This window comes from Colobus angolensis, unplaced genomic scaffold (assembly GCF_000951035.1).
Source record: "Colobus angolensis palliatus isolate OR3802 unplaced genomic scaffold, Cang.pa_1.0 Scaffold35, whole genome shotgun sequence".
Classification (NCBI taxonomy): domain Eukaryota; kingdom Metazoa; phylum Chordata; class Mammalia; order Primates; family Cercopithecidae; genus Colobus; species Colobus angolensis.
The window spans coordinates 6,622,963-6,646,972 of NW_012116821.1; the positions used below are offsets into that span (position 1 = coordinate 6,622,963).

General features: G+C 36.0%; 1 protein-coding gene across 1 annotated transcript in view; it reads right to left on the reverse strand.

Moving 5' to 3' along the window:
* FIG4 (FIG4 phosphoinositide 5-phosphatase) overlaps positions 1-24,010 on the reverse strand; it is a 135,794-nt gene that overhangs the window by 79,200 nt on the left and 32,584 nt on the right. The window contains exons 5-11 of the mRNA XM_011952884.1: positions 18,265-18,421; positions 12,872-12,922; positions 9,811-9,959; positions 6,644-6,772; positions 3,554-3,654; positions 1,847-2,009; positions 1,018-1,115 (exon numbers count right to left, since the gene is read on the reverse strand). Of these exons, the coding sequence (XP_011808274.1) occupies positions 1,018-1,115; positions 1,847-2,009; positions 3,554-3,654; positions 6,644-6,772; positions 9,811-9,959; positions 12,872-12,922; positions 18,265-18,421 (848 nt within the window). The remainder of the gene's footprint in view (positions 1-1,017; positions 1,116-1,846; positions 2,010-3,553; positions 3,655-6,643; positions 6,773-9,810; positions 9,960-12,871; positions 12,923-18,264; positions 18,422-24,010) is intronic.

Below are 24,010 nucleotides of genomic sequence, written 5' to 3' on the forward strand. Positions count from 1 at the left end.
GAAGGATAGCATTAGGAGAAATATCTAATGTAGATGAAGGGTTAATGGGTGCAGCAAACCACCACAGCACATGTATACCTATGTCACAAACCTGCACATTCTGCACATGTATCTGAGAACTTAAAGTATATTAAAAAATAAATAAATAAAAATTAATGACTCACTAAATGGACACAGGGTCACAGGCTTCCTTGGTTTTTTAGTAAATTCATTTACATTTATTAACCAACCTCTCAGAATAACCTCAGACAGTACTAGATGGTTGGGCACCACCACGAGCACATGACGTAACAACGTCCTTGCTTTTCATACTCTCAGGGTCTTCTTGGCTTCTGACTGAGAGTTTTTCAATTCACTTGGCTGCAACAGATGCAGATAAAACTTACTGTGTGGTCTCCCTGCCTCCTATTCTCAGCCTTTGACCTGTATGCCCATTCATATAGATAGATACGCTGACTAGTCCGTGTATTCTGCCAAGAAAGCAGGGAATTATGAGGCTAATACCACCTTGTCTGGGCTTCTCACAAGCCCACCTGATCCCTGAGAAACAACAATACCCTAGTTTATGAATCTAGCCTTTTGATCCTATTACTATAAATTAATTTGCCCAGGGGAGCTTATGGATTTTCAAGGGAGCTGACTGTAAAGGTGAGGCTGTGATAGTTTGATTTTCATGCTTCTTTCTCCAGGTTGTCCTGGGAACTAAGGCAGAAGTTTCACCTACATCTAATTCACACAAGGAAATCAGGACACAATGATTTCCTGATACACTGAATCACTCTACTCCCTTAGAGATATACTACTGATTTTTTTCAGCCATGCAGAGAAGAATCCACATGGAATCTGAGGCCAAAGAAAAGTGACTCAGCTCAGACACAGTGAGCTGTCCCAGCATAATAATCTGCACGTCTCTCCACTAGGCAGAGGGAAAGCATGGCTTGTTAACCCCCTCTGTGTTGAGGAAGAGGCTTCCCAGAGTGTCTGAATCTCATAACCAAACAGATGAGCACATCATACCTTCACTAAATTCAAGATGATGATGGGAGAGCCAAACCTCTGAAACATCTGGTCAAAGTGAAGGGCAGCCACATGTGCAAATGGATCTGCCTGATCCACTAAGAAGGAAAAAAGATGAAAAAGCACCTGAATGAAAATTGCAAAGCAAAAATAAAAGAAGCATACGGTTTTTTTGTTTGTTTTTTGTTGTTGTTGTTGTTGAGACAGAGTCTTGCTCTGTCACCCAGGCTGTAGTGCAGTGGCCGGAACTCAGCTCACTGCAAGCTCCGCCTCCCGGGTTTACGCCATTCTCCTGCCTCAGCCTCCCAAGTAGCTGGGACTACAGGCGCCTGCCACCTCGCCCAGCTAGTTTTTTGTACTTTTTTTTAGTAGAGACGGGGTTTCACTGTGTTAGCCAGGATGGTCTCGATCTCCTGACCTCGTGATCCGCCCGTCTCGGCCTCCCAAAGTGCTGGGATTACAGGCTTAAGCCACCGTGCCCGGCCTTAGCATACGGTTGCTTTTTTAAAGAAATGCAATTCAATTAATCTTTCAATAGTTTCACTTCCCAGATCCTTCTTAAGGTGCTCACTAGACACTTATTCATCATGTATTTATTACATTTGAATGATTCTTACATTTCTGAAGCAAAATAAAAATAATTTACTAACAGTCAAAATTAAATATAAATTTATTACATAAGAAAAACAGAAATTCCTCTTCTAAATTAACTACCTTCCAGGACTAAAACCTCGTGAAAACCTAAGCATTTATGAGGTTTCTGTGACAACAGTTCACTATCTCTAAATTTAAGGACAGGAGTTATTATTAAAAACATGGCTCCACACACATGTAATAGGTGGTTTAGGCATCATAGTTGAAATGTCCTGAGACCAGTATAAGGGCACAGATCCTCTAACTTGTACGTAAGAAGAATAACTTCCTGCAGTGAAAGACATCACAGAAGCATCGCAAAGTATTTGTTCAGTCTCCACTTCATTTGCAACATCACCCTGAAAAGAAAGGTGCATTGAAAAATACATTATGTTCTTAGAAATGTTTAATGAAATAAATTTCAATGAAGTTATAATTCCTATTCTTTGAAAATTTTGAGAGGTAAAACATTGATCAATATTCAATACGTACACTAGAAAAGCAAAACCATTAAAATATAATAAAGAAGGCAATTAAAAGTAGCAGAGAATAGACTAGAAAAAAACCAAATTAATCTCTAATAATATAAGTCAGATAGGAAACAGCTGGTTTAAATAAATGGGAGAGAGGGAAAGAAATGACAATTACATGAAATTACACAGGTGGTAAGGAAGACTAGAAGAATATCAAAATTCAATTCTGACGACCAAAATGAAATAAAAGGACAAAAGAGTGAGATTCAAATAATGCCTGATGTACAAAAGGAAAAAATAGGGTTTTGAGGTACTTATAGAAGTATATAAGTACATAATAAAGAATAATTTCAGAGGCAGTAATAACATGTCTGATTATCCTTTGAATATTCAAAAGTAAATAATATAGCCGCAAAATTCTGATATTTTAAAGCATCAGCTGTAACAATTTTCATTGTTGATATAATTTTAAGAACAATGTTGCTATTTTAAGCCAGGATCAAAATCCAATGCCTCACTCAATCTGTCTACTGAATCACACATCCACTCAAGACTCAAGTTGTCTACTGCAAACAGAGACGGAGCACTCAAAGGAGAGAACACGGCTGATGGAAGGATGGCTGCATTTTTGCTGTTGTTATTTTCTAGCGGTGAACAGAAAAAGGAGTCTGGGCAAAAAAGACAAAGAGGGCAAAGGTTTCCCATACCTTGCTCCACTTCATCTTCTTACCAAGAATTGACTTCCCGTGATGAGTGCTGCCTTCTATTTGGGTGGAGGTGCTTTGCCATTTTTGTCTCTACATTAAACATGTACCACATTTCATATATTATAGAAATGGCTCACCCTCCACAATATTAGACATTTTATAATTCCTCAGAGCACTGCATAACTCTAAGATGGCTGACTTTTCAGAACATCTGTTTATTAGTCATACTTCTCACATGTTTCAGATGCACTGGAGTGTTAATTATTGTCAGCCCTCCACATCCATGGGTTCCCTCTACAGTCAACCAATCTCAGATAGAAAATGTAGTTAGGCCTACAATGGTTGCATCTGAACTGAACACTTGCAGACCTTTTTTACTGTCATTATTCCCTTAAAGATACAGTATTAGAACTACTTGCATAGCATTTACATCATATTAGATATTAGAAGTAATCTAGAGATGACTTAAAGTATACAGATGAGTGTACATAGGTTATATGCAAACACTAGGCCATATTATATAAGAGACTTCAGCATTTGTGGATTTTGGATGGGAAGGGGGTTCCTAGAAACAATCCCTTGTTGATACTAAAGGGCAACTGTATTCTCTTGATAACATCCCAAACTAAGAAATTCCCTATTTTAAAATTTCACTGTACTTCTACATCAGCAAGGCTGATACGAAAGGTTAAAGTTCAGTGAAGATACTGTTTGTCATCTTACCTCACAGTTTGCACCTCTTTTAAGAAAACGGGTGCCAGCAAATTTACTGGATCTTCTAGCTATTAGAGTGACATACACTGGTCGTCCATAGATCAACAGCTCTTAGAAAGAAAGTTAAGGTTGTTTAGCATTCATGACTGTCACATAAGACCAATAGAGTCATTATACCTTATATACTCATTTAGATACAGCTAGTCCAATGGCTTAAAGAACACCGAAAGCTCCACCCAAGAATGGAACAGCACTGGATCTAATGGTTTCTTCAGAATTGCAATGCAGCTACAAAGGGAAGGCAACATCCAACCTAACTAAGGAGTGCTTTCCATAAATTTCAGAGGAAATGGTAAGCAGGTGTACAGTTACTGGTCAAGGGAAGCCCTATGGCTAAGTAAAGGATGTAAACAAGTACAGCTAATCCTTCTGATATGGTTTGGCTCTGTGTCCGCAGCCAAATCTCATTTTGAATTGTAATCCCCATGTGTCAGGGAAGAGTCTGGTGGAAGGTGATTGTATCATGGAGGCAGACTTCCCCCTTGCTGTTTTCGTGATAGTGAGTTCTCACAAGATCTGGTTGTTTGCAAGTGTGTGGCACTTCCCCCTTCACTCGCTCTCTCCCCTGCTCTGCCATTGTGAAGATGTGCGTGCTTCCCCTTCACTTTCCACCATGATTGTAAGTTTCCTGAGGCCTCCCAGTCAGGCTTCCTATTAAGCCTACACTCAATTAAACCTCTTTTCTTCATAAATTATCCAGTCTCAGGTAGTTCTTCATAGCTGTGTGAGAATGTACTAATACACGTCCCTTAGTCTTCCAAGATCATACACCTCTCAAAGAGAACATGTGCCATCTAATAGGTTGTTTAAATTATGAGTAATATGTAACACTGAGGATACAACTGAGTATAAGACTCTAAAAGCAGTCAAAATTTGTCACCTACCTGCAAATCCTGAACACTGAATAATTTATTGTGAACTGCTTAACCAATATACAGCTTGTTAGTTATGTTACCTTACTTAACTTTCTGAGCCAAGTCTCATCTTCTATAAAATGGAGTAACAATAAAGTAACCAAAGGTGGTCAGGAGGACTAGGTGAAGTAATGTGTGTACAACTAGTGCCTGGTCTGTAGTATTCAGAAGCTACTCTTATCAAAAGCTACTCTCTTTATCTCATATAGACTTCCAGAATTCATTAAATGCTTGATAACCAGGAGACTAGATTCATTGTTTAAACTTACGAGCTTCAAAATGATCATCTATCATGGCACTCACTATTTTAAAAAACAAACATTTATTATGTTTAATATGCACCAGGCCCCAAGTTAGCTCTTGGAAACACAAAACAGCTTTGAACTATCTTTTAGGAACTACCTTTAGAAATTGTAGCACATTCTTTTTGGCATCCTTGGTGGTGAAAAACCTGTGTTCTTCCCAGGCAGAATTTACTTTTGGAAAGACAAAAGTATTCAGGATCAAATCTCGTTATGCAGTAATGATCAACCAGATAATACCACTCACTGGTTGAAAGTGATTATAAAGTAATGAGCCTGATTTTCAAGTGTAGCACAGAAATCTCCTGATCTTTGTTTCAAAATCCCTCTGTGCTTTTATCTAGCCTTTCGTCCCCCTCACAGAAGGCAGCCCTGCTGCTCTTCAAGGGTAACCACGCCAGCTGTGCCCCTGGTACCACTCCTCTCAAATGCTCCTAGTGCAAGAAAGCATAATAATGGTCAGTCGCATTTACCCACTTAATAGTCTCAAAGCAACCACTCCTTTAAAGGTTTTTTTTGTACATTATTATTATTATTTTAATATAGATCTGTAACTTCAGTTCCAAGTACCACGGGAGGCCAGGGCTGGCCTGAATGGGGCCTCACAGTGCGCTGGACAAAGTGACTGGTTTTTCTCCATAAATAAGACAAAGAAACCCTGGGGATCTGGAGAAGGATCTGAGGCCATTAAACTGCAAATTCCAACTGAAAACAAAGAAGCAAAAGTTTCTTTTTTGGTTCTTTTAAATGTCTAAAGAGAATAAAATTAAGAAAAATACAAATCCATTACAAACACTTCTTATCTGTGGGGGAAAAAGGTACAAACGCCTTTTTCTTTAAAAGCCTAACATAGTAGAAAACATGCTGAATGCAAAAATGCCCTATGTGATCTCAAAAAGTGATAGAAAAAATCGAATCACCACTTCTAGATGGTACGTGCTACCTTCTTAAACCCCATAATTGCACTTTATTAAAAGGCTTCAATGTAGCTACAAATTAATGCGACATGAAGCTACTGAAGGAAATAAAAGTTTTTATAAAATTGAACTCATCAGCTTAACCCAGGGCTGAACCTACTTCTCTTTAATCTATTTTGCCCCCTTGCCTGGACTACTGCCATCTTTTCCTAACTCATGGTCCTTGTTCTAGTTTCATTTTACTTATTCCAGCTTGAAAATGGTTGTCAACTCAAGCCTCCTAAATACTGCTTTGCAAATGTCATTCTCCTGCACAAAATCTTTCAAAAGTGCTAGCACCAAACCCAAAGTCCTTAGCTTGACCACCAAGGAAATCTGGTGACTGGCAATCTGACTCCCACATACCAATCTCCTTCTCACTATATCCTACCTCCTGGGAGTTTTATTCACAAGCCATGAGAACACTCCTATGTGTTTTTCCACCTCTATACACACAGTGTTTCCCAGCCTGTGATGTCTCTCTCTGCTTGGACTGCTGATCTCTCTCGTTGCTAAGGCACTGACTTTTGTTTAGGGCCCAGGCCAAGTTCAACTATTCCCATGGGCCTGTCCCATCCTCTCCAACTGTCAGTAATTCTCCTCCTTCTCCCAGATAAACATGACATTTATTACCTATATCGCACTGCATTTTCTTCCTTGTTATTTATTCATCTTTCTGGGTATATAATAGGCCTGTTCAAATAGTCTGCATTCTTATTTGTATTTCTACTACATAGTATTATGGGTAGGTTTTCCTGTTGGGGTGCAGAGTGGTATTATAATCATATAATTCATACATAGTTGTCTACAAATTGATACATCATAAGTTTAGTAATATGTATCTTACTTTTTTATCAAAAAGGATACTTGACTGCCCACAGAACCCATGAATAATATACAAAAGCCAGTCACGATGCACAGTATTTTTAATTATATCCAGAAGTTCACCATTCCATACATATTTCATATAAGGCTCACTACAGATGCCAAATACCCCTGAAAAATATAAGTCTGTATCAGTCCATAAATACATAAAATATTTTGTATCAATTTAAAAAAAGGTTGGTATCAGAAAGATATGGAAATTGGCTGACATTCAACTCATTTTAAAGTTAACTTCTGTTTTTAACTTCAAAGTAACATGCTTGGTTAACAGCATTGCCATTTTCAGTGGGTATCCTTCCTATCATGTCCAGAACATTGTGTTGATTCTGTAAAAAGTCAAAGAAACCTCTTTTCTGACTTGTGAGAGCTCTTAACTTCAGAGAAAAGAAAATGACAAGGAAATTGAGATGTTACAAATATATAAAGACAAGAGGTGGTGGGAAGTAGCAGTTGAGCACATGGCTATGGAGTCAAAGTTCCTGGATCCAAATCCTGGCTCTGCCTCTCATCAGCAGGGTGACAGGCACGATCAAGAGTGTTACTTACCCAGCTCGGCGCCTCTGCTTCCTCACATGTACCACGTGGTTGTTGTAAGGATGAAATGAATTAATAATGGACATAAGGGGTCTAGAATAAGCCTGGTGTATTACAAATACTTCCAATACGTGGCGTTTATTATTATGTCAGGCCTTTTCTCTATGAATAAATTAATTTCATCAAACATAATTTTAGCATATCCAGATAAATGTATTAAAACAGCAATGAGTTTTACAAAACTTACATGAAGTGAAAAATTAAAACTATGTTTATAAGATAATAGCTTAAAAGACTGTAACGGTTCTGAATAGCAGTTAATAAAAACCATTTTTTTCCTCAAAATATGATTTGTTAAGAGTATTTGTTTATACACTATACTACACTTAGGTTTGATTCATAAAAACTAAACTTTCTCTGCCCTTTCAATGCATTACACAAGAGAATTAATAATAAAGATATCGATAGGAGTCCTGTTTTGTCACTCTGTGACTTTAGGCAAGTTACTTAATGTCTTTGAATTTCAACTTTCTAAACTAGAAAATGATGTTAATACTACTCACCTCAAAGACATTGTTCAGGTTAAATAATATATGCGAAGTATCCGACATGCAGTAAAGATTATTTTTAAAATTTACTGTTTTCCTTTTCAACCTACTTCCATACCTTCCACCCTCACTCCCTGTTTCTTATCAGTTTACCCTTGTGTGATAAGAGAATAATCTCACCTTCGACAAAGATGTATGCATGCTAATCACCAGAAACTGTGAATAGGAACTGTTATATTACATGGCAAGAAGAAATTAAAGCTGAAGATGAAGTTAAGGCTCCTAATCAGGACCCTGAGATGGGGAAATTATTCTGCATTTTCTAAGTGGGTCCAACGTAACCACAGGGTCCTTGTAAGTCAAAGAGGAAAACAGGAGTGTGACTGTCAGGTAATGTAATGTAGCCTTAAAGATGGAAGGGAGCCATGAGCCAGGGGATGAACACAGCCCCCAGAAGATGGAAAGGGCAAGAAAACTGATTCTCCCCTGGAGCCTCCGGAAAGGAATGCAATCCTGCTGACATGCTAATTTTAGCTCACTGACACCCACTGTGGACTTCTGCCTTCTGTAAGATGATAAATGTATGTTGTTTTAGCAACTAAGCTAGGTAATCTGTCACAACAACAAGAATAAACTAATACACCCTATTATTCATATCTGTCAAGTAGAATTGCTCCAGAGATGACAAAAAATTAAGTAGCATTGGAGGCTTAATTCAGATCCCAGAACAGATACTCAAATTCAGATTTTGGATGGCATTTGGGGCAAATTCAGTGACACTTTCAGGTTTTGCATTACAAATTGTGATATTCAGAAGTGTTGCAAGCAAATATTCAAACACACTAGTTGTCTTGCCCTCTATCTGTCTCTAGTGGTATGGGTTATCACCAGAGTGTCTGAACCAGGGCAAATGTATGTGATCTAATGATCTGGGAGTAGGGAGGATGCCCTGGGTTTCACCTTAGCTCAAGTGATAATCAATCAAATAAACTAACAAGAGTCAAGGGGAATGCCAGGGATAAATTCAGCTTAAGTAATAGCCTAAACCTTTTTAGAGTGGATCACAACCTTTGGCAAACCATTAACAGAACACAGCCTCTTTTTGAGAGTGCTGCAAGGGCAGATCTTCCGGGACTACTTTAGATTGGATTCTACCTCTGCATCCACATGTTCATCACTATCATTGAAGTTGCACAGAGCAAGGAACCCAAAGACACTATTGACTTACTTTCCACAGTCACTTGAACACAGCTAAAGTGTCTTAACTATTGAAATGATTCCCTTACAACATTCACATTAGCAATGCCGCTAGCTTTAGAGTGCTAGACCAACCCAAGAATCTGGCAATAAAGGTACTGTGTGACTGGTTTAGTCCAGGATCTCAGGGGCACTCTGGGTGAGGCACTGAGTGGCCCTACAGTGTCTTACAGCAGTCCCGCGGAGGCAAGACCTACACAGGACTGATGGGTCAAGCTGGGACCGATCAAAGTAACAACGACCTCTGACCTGCTGCACTGATTCCTCGACACAGCCGTATGATCTTCATTTCCAGGTCTCCGTTTCCTACTTAGTCTTTAATTCTATAAAACTAGCATTATACCTACTAAGCAGAGTTTTTATGAGGATTAGAGATATTACATGTAAATGTCTAGCACATAATAGGCAACCCATGGTAACTCTTTTTCAAAACTCAGACCATAACAAACTGGTCTCTGTGAAGGAAAATAAGTAGTGTGTATTATCTAATATTTTTTTAAAAATCCATGTAAATTTCACCTCTGCACACCATGTAAAAGTCTACGCTTGAATGTATTCAATAAAAAGTACATGAATAACTACTTGAAAATGTCAGCATACAATTTTGTGGCTGGCCTACAAATGAAATTACATGGTGATTAATATCTCTATAAAAATGAATTGGTCAACTTCACATATCCAAAACAACCCCACGTAAGGACAAACAGCAAAGAGGGGTGGACAAATATGAGGGAAATGTGAGTGAATTTAATAAGATGTCACTTCATGGATACCACATTAAAATACATTAGATATGCCAAGACCACCTACCGCTTCCACCTTGTGTAATTAATCCTTCATCTTCAAAGATGTCAAAGCTCTCTTGGCGATTCTGGGTCGTTTCTGACTTTAACATTTCCAGGGGCATTCGCAAGACAGTGAGATTATATTGAAGTGAGTGGGACAAATCATAGCTGTAACTGAGAACAGAATTGAAACTTAATAAGAATTACAAAAGCAAAGCATATTTCAAGGTCTTGGCTCCCATACAGAATTAAAATCTGTGAACTAAATTACTTAACACCTGTTACCTTATTTGGAAGCAATGCTATTCAAATAAGTACCGTAAAACACAGCAAAATACAAATGTAATTGGAAATAACAACCTCACTGCATGACTAGGCACCTGCGTGACTGGAAACATACAATACAATGTTAGTAACCTACATTCTTTGACTTGTACAATGTGTATTTTTTGCTTCATACTAAAATCAGTATAAGTTCATGGTATCGTGCAAACAAGGTCATACCTTCTATGAATCTGTATGGGGTTTTACAGCTCTACAATAACCACTGCAATACTGCATAGTTCTGTACCCTAGTTTACCCAACAGCAAAAATAATTCTATTAATTATTAATGGTGGTATCATAACCGGCGTTGTAAAACAGAAATAAGCAAATAATATAGGCCATTACAGTGAAACATGTTTTAGAAGAGTAAAAGGCATTTCAAAAATATAACTGCCTCTGTGCAAATTAAATTTCATTACAATTTTGATCTCACATAATACTTTTTAAATAAGCATCTCTAGCACTCTATATATAGCTAGAGATATTTTTTAAATATTTATATATATATATTTATACTCTATATAGAGTATGTATATATGCATACTCTATATAAATATTATATATAAATATCCATATATACATAGAGTGCATATATATACTATACATATGTATTGTGTGTGTGTGTGTATATATATTTCTTAAGTGTGAGGGGGGTTTTCCAGCTTTTACTGGAAATTCTAAAGGAGCCTAGCTATATACTTTTAGCACAGAATTTCAGAAGGTATTTTGAATACTTTACACAAATTTGTTTTTATTTATTTTTTATTTTTTATTTTTTTCTTTTTCTTTTTTTTTTTTTATTATACTTTAAGTTCTAGGGTACATGTGCATAGCGTGCAGGTTTGTTACATATGTATACTTGTGCCATGTTGGTGTGCTGCACCCATCAACTCGTCAGCACCCATCAATTCATCATTTATATCAGGTATAACTCCCAAAGCAATCCCTCCCCCCTCCCCATGATAGGCCCCGATGTGTGATGTTCCCCTACCCGAGTCCAAGTGATCTAAAATGTGGCACATATACACCATGGAATACTATGCAGCCATAAAAAAGGATGAGTTTGCGTCCTTTGTAGGGACATGGATGCCGCTGGAAACCATCATTCTTAGCAAACTATCACAAGAGCAGAAAACCAAACACCGCATGTTCTCACTCATAGGTGGGAACTGAACAATGAGATCACTTGGACTCGGGAAGGGGAACATCACAAATTTGTTTTTAAAGTATTTTAGTCATATTTTAAAATGGTTACAATTCTGTCTGGAAAATCACACACATTATTTTAATTATCATTTCTTTATATTATTTGATTGAAATTGATTCGTTTCATCTGTGAAATTCAATTGTATCACATTTCCTAGATGGATCCATTCATTTTAACATCTAATCTCAAAGGGATACAGCTATATTAAGAAGATGGTTTCTGATTTTTAACTATCAATTCTTTCTATTTAAAACAATTCCTTTATAATAGAGATTCTTAAAAATATATTATAACCTTTTTTAAAAAGCCTATTTATGAGGCACAAAAACTTTAACCTACAAGTATTTACTTATAGAATGATTTGATCACAACTCAGTATAAAAATACAGACAAAATTGAGAAATATGAAGCAGAAGAAGGCCATTTCTAATAACAGCACTGAGCTTCAATAATAATTCACAAACACTACAAAGTCAGGCATAAAGACTGAAAACTAGAAGATGGCAAAAAATACAATGGAAATATACATTAAATAAACGTTTGTGGAAGTAAAAACTATTTCTTTAGGAGCCCTTCACTCTACTTCTGTTAAAATAATCAGCTTCCTTCAGGTTTGCATCAATAAAGACATAACTCACCCCATGTAGTAGACATGTTTTTGTTTCATAAAGAAACGGTTAACTATATTAATAATTTAAAATAATTTTTTAATGCAAAGCACCCTATCAGTAGTATATAACACCAACAGCTACCAATGCTCTAGGTTCCCCTTTAGTCCTTATGACTCAAGCCCTTACTGTGTTCTATTTTTAGTCTGGATATTATAGCTGATAGAATTTTCCATCTATCACAACAATTGTTATCTATCAGGCCCACATACTGCTCACATCAATGGTAGTAAAATACTTACCATGGTGTTGTAATAATTTACTTGACTGTTCTTCAGTTATCAATATTTGGGATGTCCCTGGACTATTTGGTTTGCTTGTCTGGGCTATTATAAATAGAGAAGCTATAAATGTCTCTTTACCAATGGAGATTTGTATTTTTGCTCCTGGTTATTTTCTTAGGACATATTTTCATATATGTTCAATGCTATATTCCTTCTCAGGAAACTGCTAATTTACAATGCCACCAGCAGTACATCAGTATTGCAACAGTTCTTCCTATTTTTAATTTATTTTTACCTAATTTTGCCAGATTATTTACTAAAAGTTGAACCACAAAATTGTTACAACTCTGTATTAGAGGCTGAATGTAAATTTCATTTTTGTAATTTAAGATTACAAAATCAGAATATTTCTTTAAAATACATTAAGTCCTACCTAAAACAAAGATGATTTTTATAATGAGAATAAACAGCCTTTAATTTATCCATTTGGATTTTCAAATATAAGATTTTTAAAAGGAAGAAATGGCTATATTTTAATGCTTTTACATAAAACAAGTTGACTAAAAAGAAACAGAAGTACTACTATGTTCTCATTCTGCTCTTACCCACTGGAAAATAATATAAAAGTTTATGTGACTGATAGGAGTAACTTCAAACTTACCTGAAGTAAAAATTGCTAGATAGGTCCACATTTTGAAATATTCGTAGATACCTAAAACAAAACCAAAGTATATTTTATTTGTCCAATACTATTATTTCTCACAGTTTAACATGTACCCATATGTACATTTATATTTGTAAATATGCTCATTAAAGCTGAGGAATTCAAGTCATATCTAGAAGAGGGAATACATCTGAAGCAATTCTAGGTCTGTTGATCATCCCTTTGGAAACCTTTAACTTTATAGTTTGTTTCTTATCTCTGATTATGCCAGTGAGAGGCAAAGTCATGCATCTACATGTGTGGGGCACAGCAGACTTTGGGCAAGACAGAAGTAAATGCTGTTTTTGCTTTTACAACGTGCTTGCAAATGCTTCGAGGATGGAGAGAGGAGAGCAACAACAATAAGCACAACGTGGGTCACCACAATTTTAAGTTGCTAAGGTTTTACACCAGAAAAGGTATAAAATAAAATGTTCACATTTCTGTCTCTCAGGATTAATAAATGTTCACATTTTTAAATATCTATTTTGACCTTTTTAAGATAAATAACAAACAACTTAAAAAGTTAACGTTCCCTTGAGACTTCCCCAGTCCTGTTCTCTCGCTCCAAATGCAACCATTTTCCTGTCACTGATATGAATCCTTCTAGTCCATTCATCTCTTTACTTTTATCACATTAGACCCATCTTTAAATTATACATAGCATTATATTATATATTTAAAACACATATGCAAATCATTACAAACTTTGTATACTGTCCTACTTTTTTCTCTCATTTTTTGAAATCTAGTTACGTTGAAAGTTATAGATTTAATTTGTTCACTTTAATCAATGTTTGGTCTTCATCATATACAGTCATCCCTCGGTATCTGTGGGGGATTGGTTCCAGGTTCTCCCTCAAGATACCAAAATCTGCAGATGCTCGAGTTCCTGATATAAAATGGCATAGTATTTGTACATAACGCACAATACACATCTTCCTGTACACTCTCAATTGCCTCTAGATTACTTACAATACCTAATACAATGTAAATGCTATATAGTAATTCTACAGTTGCTGTACTGTATTGTTTAGGGAATAATGACAGGAAAAAAGTCTGTACATGTTCAGTACAGACACAATTTTTTTCAAGTATTTTCAAGCTGTGGTTGGTTGAATTCACAGACATGGAACCCACGGATAAGGAAAGCCAACTACACATGACACCCTTTATCCATTGTCTGCTGATAGACCACTAGGTTCTTTCTAGTTCTCCACTATAAGATACAATGCCGCCAAGAGCATCCCATGCATGTTTTCCCATACACATGTATAACAGTTTCTCTAGGGCACATACGTGGAAACAAGAACCACTGTGCACTGCAGATAACGTGCATTTTCAATTTTGCTGGAATTGCCAAAGTGTTCTTCTAAGTGGTTAAAATATCACTCCAACTCATAGTATACAACTCATTTCCCACATCTCTCCTAACATTTGATGACGGCAGATACTCTTGATTATTCCCAAACTGACTAATGAGAATAAGAAGGTACCTTTTTAATTTGCATTTCCCAAACTACTAGGTACGGTTCAGAATCTCCACTGTGAGTTGCCTGTTCCTTTTAACCATTTTTCAGTTAAGTTGCTTATTTTTTCTGATTTGTAGAAATTCTTCCCACATTCTAAATAATAATCATCATTATGTTACAAATATCTACTTTCAGACTGCTGCTTGTTTCCTAAAATTTGTCTAAATACATTTTGAATATTTATAGTATCAAATATAGCATTGTTTGCCTTATGGTTTATCCATTTGTATTTTGTTTGTAAAATCCTTTTCCATACCAGGATTATAAAAATATTTACCTTTATTTTCTTAAAATTATCTTCGTACTTCTGGAATTGCTTCCTGAATATTATCAGAGAATGTAATCAAATTTCATTTTTGTCCAGTTGGAAAACCAACACTATTTATCCCATCTTTCCCCCAATGACTTGTAATGCTCACTCTATCATATTCCAGTTTGCCACATAAAATGGATCTTTTTCTAGGCTTTCTCAACACTGTTCATTGACCCCCATCAATTCCTCCACCAATACTTAGCAGTCTTATTTACTATAGCTTACTACCTGATTATCTTAATTACTATAGGTCTTACCATCTTGTTGACTTTATCCCTTCTTGTTTTTCTTGTTTAAATTGTCTGGACCATGCTTAGATATTTGCTTTTCCATATGACTTTTAAAATCATGTCAAGTTCCATTCTCAAAACATCCTCTTGGAATCTGGATTAATGTTACCTTAAATCTAAAAACTGGCCAGGCCCATGTCTGTAATCCCAGCACTTTGGGAGGCCAAGGTGGAAGGAGTGTTTGAGCCCAGGAGTTCAAAACCTGTCTGGTCAACATAGAAAGACCCTATTTCTGCCAAAAATACAAAAATTAGTCAGGTGTGGTGGCATGTGTCCGTAGTCCCAGGTACTGGGGAGGCTGAGGTGGGAGGACCACTTGAGCCCAGGAGTTCAAAGCTGCAGTGAGCCAAGATTGCACCACTGCACTCTAGCCTGGGTAAGAGTGAGACCTTGTCTCAAGAAAAAATATATATATAAATTAATTTTGGAGAAAACTAACATCTTTAAGACATCAAACCTCATCCATGAAAAAGGGACATCTCTCCAATTAATTAAGATATTTTAAAAATATTTTAATAATGTTTTAAGTCTTTTCCATAAAGTTTTGTATGGCTTTTATTATATTTATTGGCAGGTACCTTATACATTTTCTAGTTCATTATTGCTAGTGTGTAGAAATATTACTGGTCCTCATATGTCTCACATGTTGATCTTTTCTTTTTTCTTCTTTTAATTTTTTTTTTTTTTTTTTTTTGAGGCAGGGTCTCACTCTGTCACCCAGGCTGGAGTACAGTGGCACAAACATGGCTCATTGCAGCCTCAGCCTCCTGGGCTCAATCCTCCCACCTCAGCCTTCCAAAATGCTGGGATTACAGGCATGAGCCACCATGCCCAGTCATCTTTTCTTAGTCACCTTACTGAACTCTTTCATCAGTTCCGAGAATTTGTAGATATTCTCAAACTTTCCAAGTAGAAAATGATGTTGTTTGCATAATGCCATTAATTTTTCTTTTCAAGTTTTGTGGCTTATTTTTCTAGTCTTGTGGCACTGCCTAGGGCCTTCAACATGAGGCTGAATGTTAGTAGTGACGGCAGATATCTCTGTGTTGTTCCTACCTTGATTAAAAGTAATGATTTTAAAGTTTCACTTCTAAGAACAATTTTGGATATAGGTTTTTAATAGGTATCATTTACCAGATTAAGAAAATCTGCTTATATTGCTAGTTTGCTAAAACATTTTATCACACTGAGTATTGAATTTTGTCAAATATATATTCTGCAAACATTAAGAAGATAATTTTTCCAGCAATATTTTAATGTGGTGAACTGCTCTAGTACATTTTCTAACATTGATAACAATCATGCATTACAGAGATAAACATTATGTATGAAATGTTTAACAGTACTATATTTTATTTCCAAATATTTTACCAATTATTTTTGCTTAGATGCACTATTGGATAACATAGTCTTATAAGTATTAAAAATTTTCCCTATTTAGTAATATTACTTCAGTTTACCTATAAAAAACTATTAATATAATTGTATCTTATTCTGAGTAAGTCCATTTACTACATGTTATTACTCATAATTTTGTTCTTTAAAGAGATCCAAATCACTATATACAATAACATAATTTGTATTGCTATTCTTGGCTAAAGTATCATAAAGATGAGACTTATAAATAACATTAACTTCTTGAACTTTTCCTATCCCTGGATTTGCATGCTCTGGTCATTCTGATTCACTTTTAGTCAATACACTATACAGGCCTTCCTATAAGCTGTATGGGATATAACTTTTTTCAGTTAGTGCAAGACAAAAGTCTACTTTGTCTGATAAACTGTACTTATTCTCATCTGAAACCAATTATTTTCTAATAATCCCCCTTCCAAATCATCATCAAAAGCAGCATCACAAGGGCCCAGAAAACCACTGTCTAAGATGGTCTCAAGCAACAGGGCCGCATCACCTTTAAATTTTGGTTCATGTACTGGAACCCTATAAAAGTACAGGATATAATTAAAATCTAAACTGTTACCTATCCTAAAAACTTATAAATATTTCTCTGTTCCATTTTAATCTTCATAATATTAAATCAATTCAACCTTTACAATTTTATCAATTTGTTAATAGCTTTTCCCACATTCCCAAGGTTTCAATAATTCCTCTAAAACTTCTGAACATTTCAGATATACAGAAAAACTGGGGGGGCAGGGGGGAAATAAAATTAACACCAATATGCCCTTCTTCTGAATTCACTTTTAGAGCTCTCTCCTTAAACTCATACACAAACATTATCTCTCTTTAAATATACATTTTATTTTTCTAAACCACTTGACAGTAAGTAGCAGACATCATGACATTTCACTCCTAAATATTTTAGCATGTGCCTATTAAAAACAAGGACAATCTCCTCAGTAACCACAAACCATTATTATACTCCAAATTTAAATATTGATTCAAGATCACGAGTATGTAGTCCACATACAAACTGTCCAAATAAAACCCTTTAGATCTTTGTGTGAGGATATGTGTACAAGTACATGCACTTTTAACCCAGGATCCAACCAAAATCTGCATTTGGTTGTCATGTCTGTTTTAAAATCTAGAACAGTCCTCTGTTTTTTTTGTCTTTGATGACTTTAACATTCTTTTAAGAATCTAGGCCAGTTATCTTGCAGAAAGTCTAGTGGTATGTATGTATGTGATTATTCCCCATGCTCAGATTCAAGTTAAATATTTTTAGGAATATTTAACTACTAAGGTAAACTGTGTCTTTCCCATTGACAGTCAAACAATGTCAGTTTCGTCTCATTATTGGTGAAGAGAAGTTTAATTTTTTGGATAAGAATGTCTGTCATTTTTTTTATCATAAAAATACTTACTCCTCTTTGTAAATAACAAAGAGATCCATGGAGTTTAAAATGTTGGGACTATGTGATTATTCTGTTCCTCAGTAACAACCTCTCACCTAATACTGTTAGTAGCCATTGCTGATTCTTGCCAATTGCTATAATGGAGGTTTTTAACAACTCTTGAACAAAAGTTGTAAAATTCTGAGCCAACATTTGATCTTTTTACATAACATTTATAGTATCTAAACTAATTTTATTTTCTACCTGATCTATGACATTAAAAAAAAGTACTTGAGCCTGAGAGGCCAAGGCTATAGCAAGTTATGACCATGACTTTCAGCCTAGGCAACAGGGCAAGACCCTGTCTCCAAAAAATAAAATTAAAAATAAAAAAAAAGGGAGTTACCACCATACATACCTAGCTTCATCAGGATGAGTAACCCGTACAGAATCATTAGGTATATAGATCATATTTGTATCTTCGACCTTATAGATTGCATGACCTCCAATATCCGCCATCTTCCTCCTTTTAGTTATTAACACAATATAATAACCTTCTAAGAACCTGACAAAACCTATGCAACAAAAAAGAAAGAGAAAGATGCTTTATAAACTTAGTAATGGCTTTTAGATGCCTATTTAAAATGCTAAAGACCTTCAATACATTTCTCATTTTATTATTTCTATGATTTATAGCCATACACATTTTCAGGTGTCTTAGAATTATTCTCTAAGAATATCTATACTGACATTTATCTCACTTAAAAATATTACTCTAAACAAAGCCAAATCATGAGTGATCACCCATTCACAATTGCTATGAGGAGAATAAAATACCTAGGAATACAACTTACAAGGGATGTGAAAGACCTCTTCAAGGAGAACTACAAACCACTGCTCAAGGAAATAAGAGAGGACACAAACAAATGAAAAAACATTCTATGCTCATGGATAAGAAGAATCAATATTGTGAAAATAGTCATATTGCCCAAAGTAATTTATAGATTCAATGCTATTCCCATCAAGCTACCATTGACTTTCTTTGCAGAATTAGAAAAAACTACTTTAAATTTCATATGGAACCAAAAAAAGAGCCCGTATAGCCAAGACACCAAGACAATCCTAAGCAAAAAGAACAAAGCTGGAGGCATCACACTATCTGACTTCAAACTATACTATAAGGCTACAGTAACCAAAACTGCATGGTACTGGTATCAAAACAAATATATAGACCAATGAAACAGAACAGAGCCCTCAGAAATAATACCACACATCTACAACCATCTGATTTTTGACAAACCTGAAAAAAACAAGCAATGGGGAAAAGATTCCCTATTTAATAAATGGTGCTAGGAAAACTGGCTATGTGCAGAAAAATGAAACTGGACCCCTTCCTTACACCTTACATAAAAATTAACTCAAGATGGATTAAAGACTTAAATGTAAAACCTAAGACCATAAAAACCCTAGAAGAAAACATAGGCAATACTACTCAAGACATAGGCATCGACAAAGACTTCATGTCTAAAAACACCAAAAGTAATGGCAACAAAAGCCAAAATTGACAAATGGGATCTAATTAAACTAAAGAGTTTCTGCATAGCAAAAGAAACTATCATCAGAGTGAACAGGCAACCTACAGAATGGGAGAAAATTGTTACAATCTATCCATCCCACAAAGGGCTAATATTCAGAATCTACAAGGAACTTAAATTTACAAGAAAAAAACAACCCCATCAAAAAGTGGGCAAAGGATATGAAAAGGCACTTCTCAAAAGAAGACATTTATGCGACCAACAAATACATGAAAAAAAGCTCATCATCACTTGTCATTAAAGAAATGCAAATCAAAACCACAATGAGATACCATCGCACACCAGTTAGAATGGCGATCATTTAAAAGTCAGGAAACAACAGATACTGGAGAGGATGCAGAGAAACAGAAACACTTTTACACTGCTGGTGGGAGTGTACATTAGTTCAACCATTGTGGAAGACAGTGTGGTGATTCCTCAAGAACCTAGAACCAGAAATACCATTTGACCCAGCAATCCCATTACTGGATATATACCCAACGGATTATAAATCATCCTACTATAAAGACGCATGCACACATATGTTCACTGCAGCACCATTTACAATAGCAAAAACTTGGAACCAACCCAAATGCTCATCAATGATAGACTGGAAAAAGAAAATGTGGCACATATACACCATGGAATACTATGCAGCCATAAAGAAGAATGAGTTCATGTCCTTTGCAGGGACATGGATGAAGCAGGAAACCATCATTCTCAGCAAACTAACACAGGAACAGAAAGCCAAATACCACATGTTTTCACTCATAAGTGGGAACTGAACAACAAGAACACATAGACACAGGGAGGGGAACATCACACACCAGGGCCTGTCGGGGGATGGGAGCAAGGGGAGGAAGAGCATTAGGACAAATACCTGATGCATGCGGGGCTTAAAACCTAGATGGTGGGTTGACAGGTACAGCAAACCACCATAGCACATGTATACCTATGTAAGAAACCTGCACATTCTGCACATGTATCCCAGAATTTAAAGTTAAAAAAAAAAAAAATTACTCTAAACAATTTAATTCATTCATTCCTTTTAGTCTCACTGCAAATAGGACAGAGGTGCCTTAAGCAAAAATCGATATAAGATTAAGAGGAGTTGTTGTTCCATGGGTACAGAGCTTTAGTTTTGCACAGATGAAAAAATTCTCCAGATCTGTTGCACAAGATGCATATAGTTAACACTGCTGTACTGTGCACTTAAAAATGATTGCGATGGCAAATTCTGTTTTTTTACCAAAATTAAATACACACACAGATTATAAAAATGAAGAAGAAATTATAGTAAAGGAAATAATGTTTAAAAACATAGTAAGATGAGTCCAAGAATAAAAGTTGTACATAAGAATGAATCTTAAGATCCTATGTACTATTCCCCACGTTTGGCTCTCCATTTTCTAATAGATAATGCAAAGAGGAACACACATCCAATTATACCATGCACAGTGGCTGAAAGATAAAAACCAAACCACTATTTGGAGAAGCTACGGTAGTTCCAAGAACTGGGAGACAATTCCAGAGTGAATCATCACAAAAATGTATGTGCTGTAGAGAACAACCTCAGGAGAATTCTCCAGCAATGTCAAGGACACATTTCTCAATGCTGTTTCATATGCCAAGGCACAATTCAATAAATGTCATTCTTTACAAACTAAAAGAATGCAGCAAGGCACACAGCTGAATGGAGGTCTAATTTCATTTGAAGATAAAAATCTAAGTATCTCTGGTAACAGTTTCCCAAATGTGTTCTCCATGAAATACTAGTTAATGGAATCCCAGTGGGGAGAGGAGTGGCAGTGAGCAAATAATACTGGACTAAGAAACTTAAAACTCCTGAGAACCTTACAGTACTGTGCTAAAGTACACTGTGAATCTTGATGGGAGATAAAAACCAAGTGCCTTTCCAGATTCATTTGTTCATGGAACCTCATCCCGCCCCCTGCCTTAAAACAACAACAACAAAAACCAACGGACATACGTTCTGAGGAACATATTTTGGGAAATATTGTCCAAAAGAACAAACTTTATGGACTCTTAATAATTAATGTCAAAAACCAATTTGAGCCAGCTTAAACTAAAAAAGGAATTTATATTAAGGATCCTGAAGTGATGCATGCCACACATGGGAAACAGTGTGACTGGGCCTCAGGAAAAGCCTAGTCAAGATGTGTCTCTGAACATCTACTCCATTCTTCTCTCTCTCCATAGACCAGGCTCCTCCACTTCTCTGGATCATGTAGTAGGAAACACAACTGCTGATAGCTCTGGGCTTTCCATCTAAAACCTTCGCTGGAAAGAAAAGGACATTTTTATTAAGTTCAATTTCAGAATTCCTGGGAAAGAACTTGGATTGACCCAACTTGGGTCAGGTGTCCAGCCCAGGACCAATCAACTACGGCCAAAGAACAGAATCATGCAGCATTGGAAGCCATTTTATACGATAACTAGGTGGCCTAGATGTGGCCGGAGGACATGGTTCCAGTTCCCTGGAAAGTGAATAGGTTGGGCAAAGAAAATAATACATCAAGTAAATTACATATCCTTCATGCAATCTTCCACAAGTATCATTTCTGATAGTCTAGTTGTTTTTTTTTTTCATTAAGTTCTAGGGTACATGTGCACAACGTGCAGGTTTGTTAGCATTAGGAGATATACCTAATGTAAATGACGATAGTTTCATTTTTAAATGAATATTGGAGAGTTATAAATAGAGTTATATTTCATGTCAGATCATTAGAATATAGAGGTTCTATATCGGTGACTAAAGAAAGAGCCATATACATGAATGTTCAGCAGCATTATATTCTCAGCAACACACTAGTTGCCATACAATCTTGGTCAAAAACTTTCAGGTTCCCTGAACTTTGCTTTGGGAGTTAAAACTAACTTTCTTGATGGTGGGGAAGAGGGGACACTTCTGAAATAGCAATGCAAGGAGCTCAGCAGACTCTTTCCTAGGAAAACAACCATAACTAGTAAAAATAATAAAAACAAAGGAAAACATTAAAAGTTTCTGGAAACTGCCCAAAGGGCATACAGAAAGAGGAGAAACATTTATCCAAGAAAATCTACTGAATCTTGGTAAGAACAGCAAGTCTGGGGCATTTGGATCACAGCCTGCTCCCCTTCCACACTGCCTCCTAGTTCAGTGTGACAGAATATCTACTCTGGGCAGTTGCAGCCAAGAAGACAGGGCTCCTTCCTTTCTCTCCAGCTCCCAGTCTAGGACCACAATTTCTGTTCAGGATGGGTAGGCCACCAGGTTTTCTCATCCCCACCAACTCTGTGTTGTAAAAGCTCTATTCCAGGCAAGCATGGCTAAGGTCCGGGCTCCTTCCTTCAACCGTGCACCGACTCACAGGGTGAAGGCTCTACTCCAGGCATGTCAGGCCAAGAACACAAGGTCCCATCCCTGCCCAGCTCACTGGCTCATAGGGCAAGCTAGAAACAGTCATATACAGCTGTCTTCTCATCAGAAGCAATGAAAGCCAGAATGAGGAGGGATGACATAAAGTACTAATATATATATGTAAGTTCTAGTTCCAATAATATATAATATGTATATATAATATACATAATACATATATACACACATATATCCAGAATATATATATAGTGTGTGTATATATATAAACACACACACACACACACACACATATCCAGAAGAATCTTATATCTAGTTATCTTTCAAAACTTTCTTGCACATACATTCTCTCTCTCTGTGTGTGTATGTGTGTGTGTCTCTCTGAGTGTTATAGTCTATGAAGTCTAAGCTAAGATACTGGTGCTCTGAATTTTTGCTCCAGAATTGGCAAATACTTATGATCTATGTCTTGTTATTGTCAGCTGATGAAAAAAGAACTACTAATTGAATACATTAACATGAATGAGTTGAAATCAATAATGGAAAGATGCCTCAAGAATCTTACTGGCCAAGCTACTGAGAAAAAAATGCTATTAAAATAATGGAAAATATTTATATTTTTAATCCACAAAACACAAAGTGTTTTTTAAAAAAGGTTGGAGACTAGCCAAAAATGACCTCACTAAAGTTGAAGGGCACAGAATGGGAAAGAAGAAAAAAGCTGATGACAACCTCATTAACAGCAACTTAGGAAGTAGTCATCCTTTCAGAAATATAAAACTTACAAAAGTAAGCATTTCAGAAGCAGCACACACACACAAAAACTGAAAAATGGAATGTAATTGGGATTAAATAATAAATATTTATGAGATAAATTAGTTTTCCTTTTATTCTTGCTGTATATTTATTTTTTAGATAAAATTTCTTACTAATAATAATTTCTCTCAACCTGCATTCCAATTGAATTTTAATTTTATGTTTTTAGCTCCAGGCTATTTATATCATTCTACACTTCCCTTTATAATTTGTGTAAGGGAAAGTAAATATACTTCACAAGAGACACTCTTCTTCTGGCACAAATGGCTTCAGTATATTATAAATGAGATTATTATTTTTTTTATTATTATACTTTAAGTTCTAGGGTACATGTGTATAACGTGCAGATTTGTTACATATGTATACTTGTGCCATGTTGGTGTGCTGCACCCATCAAC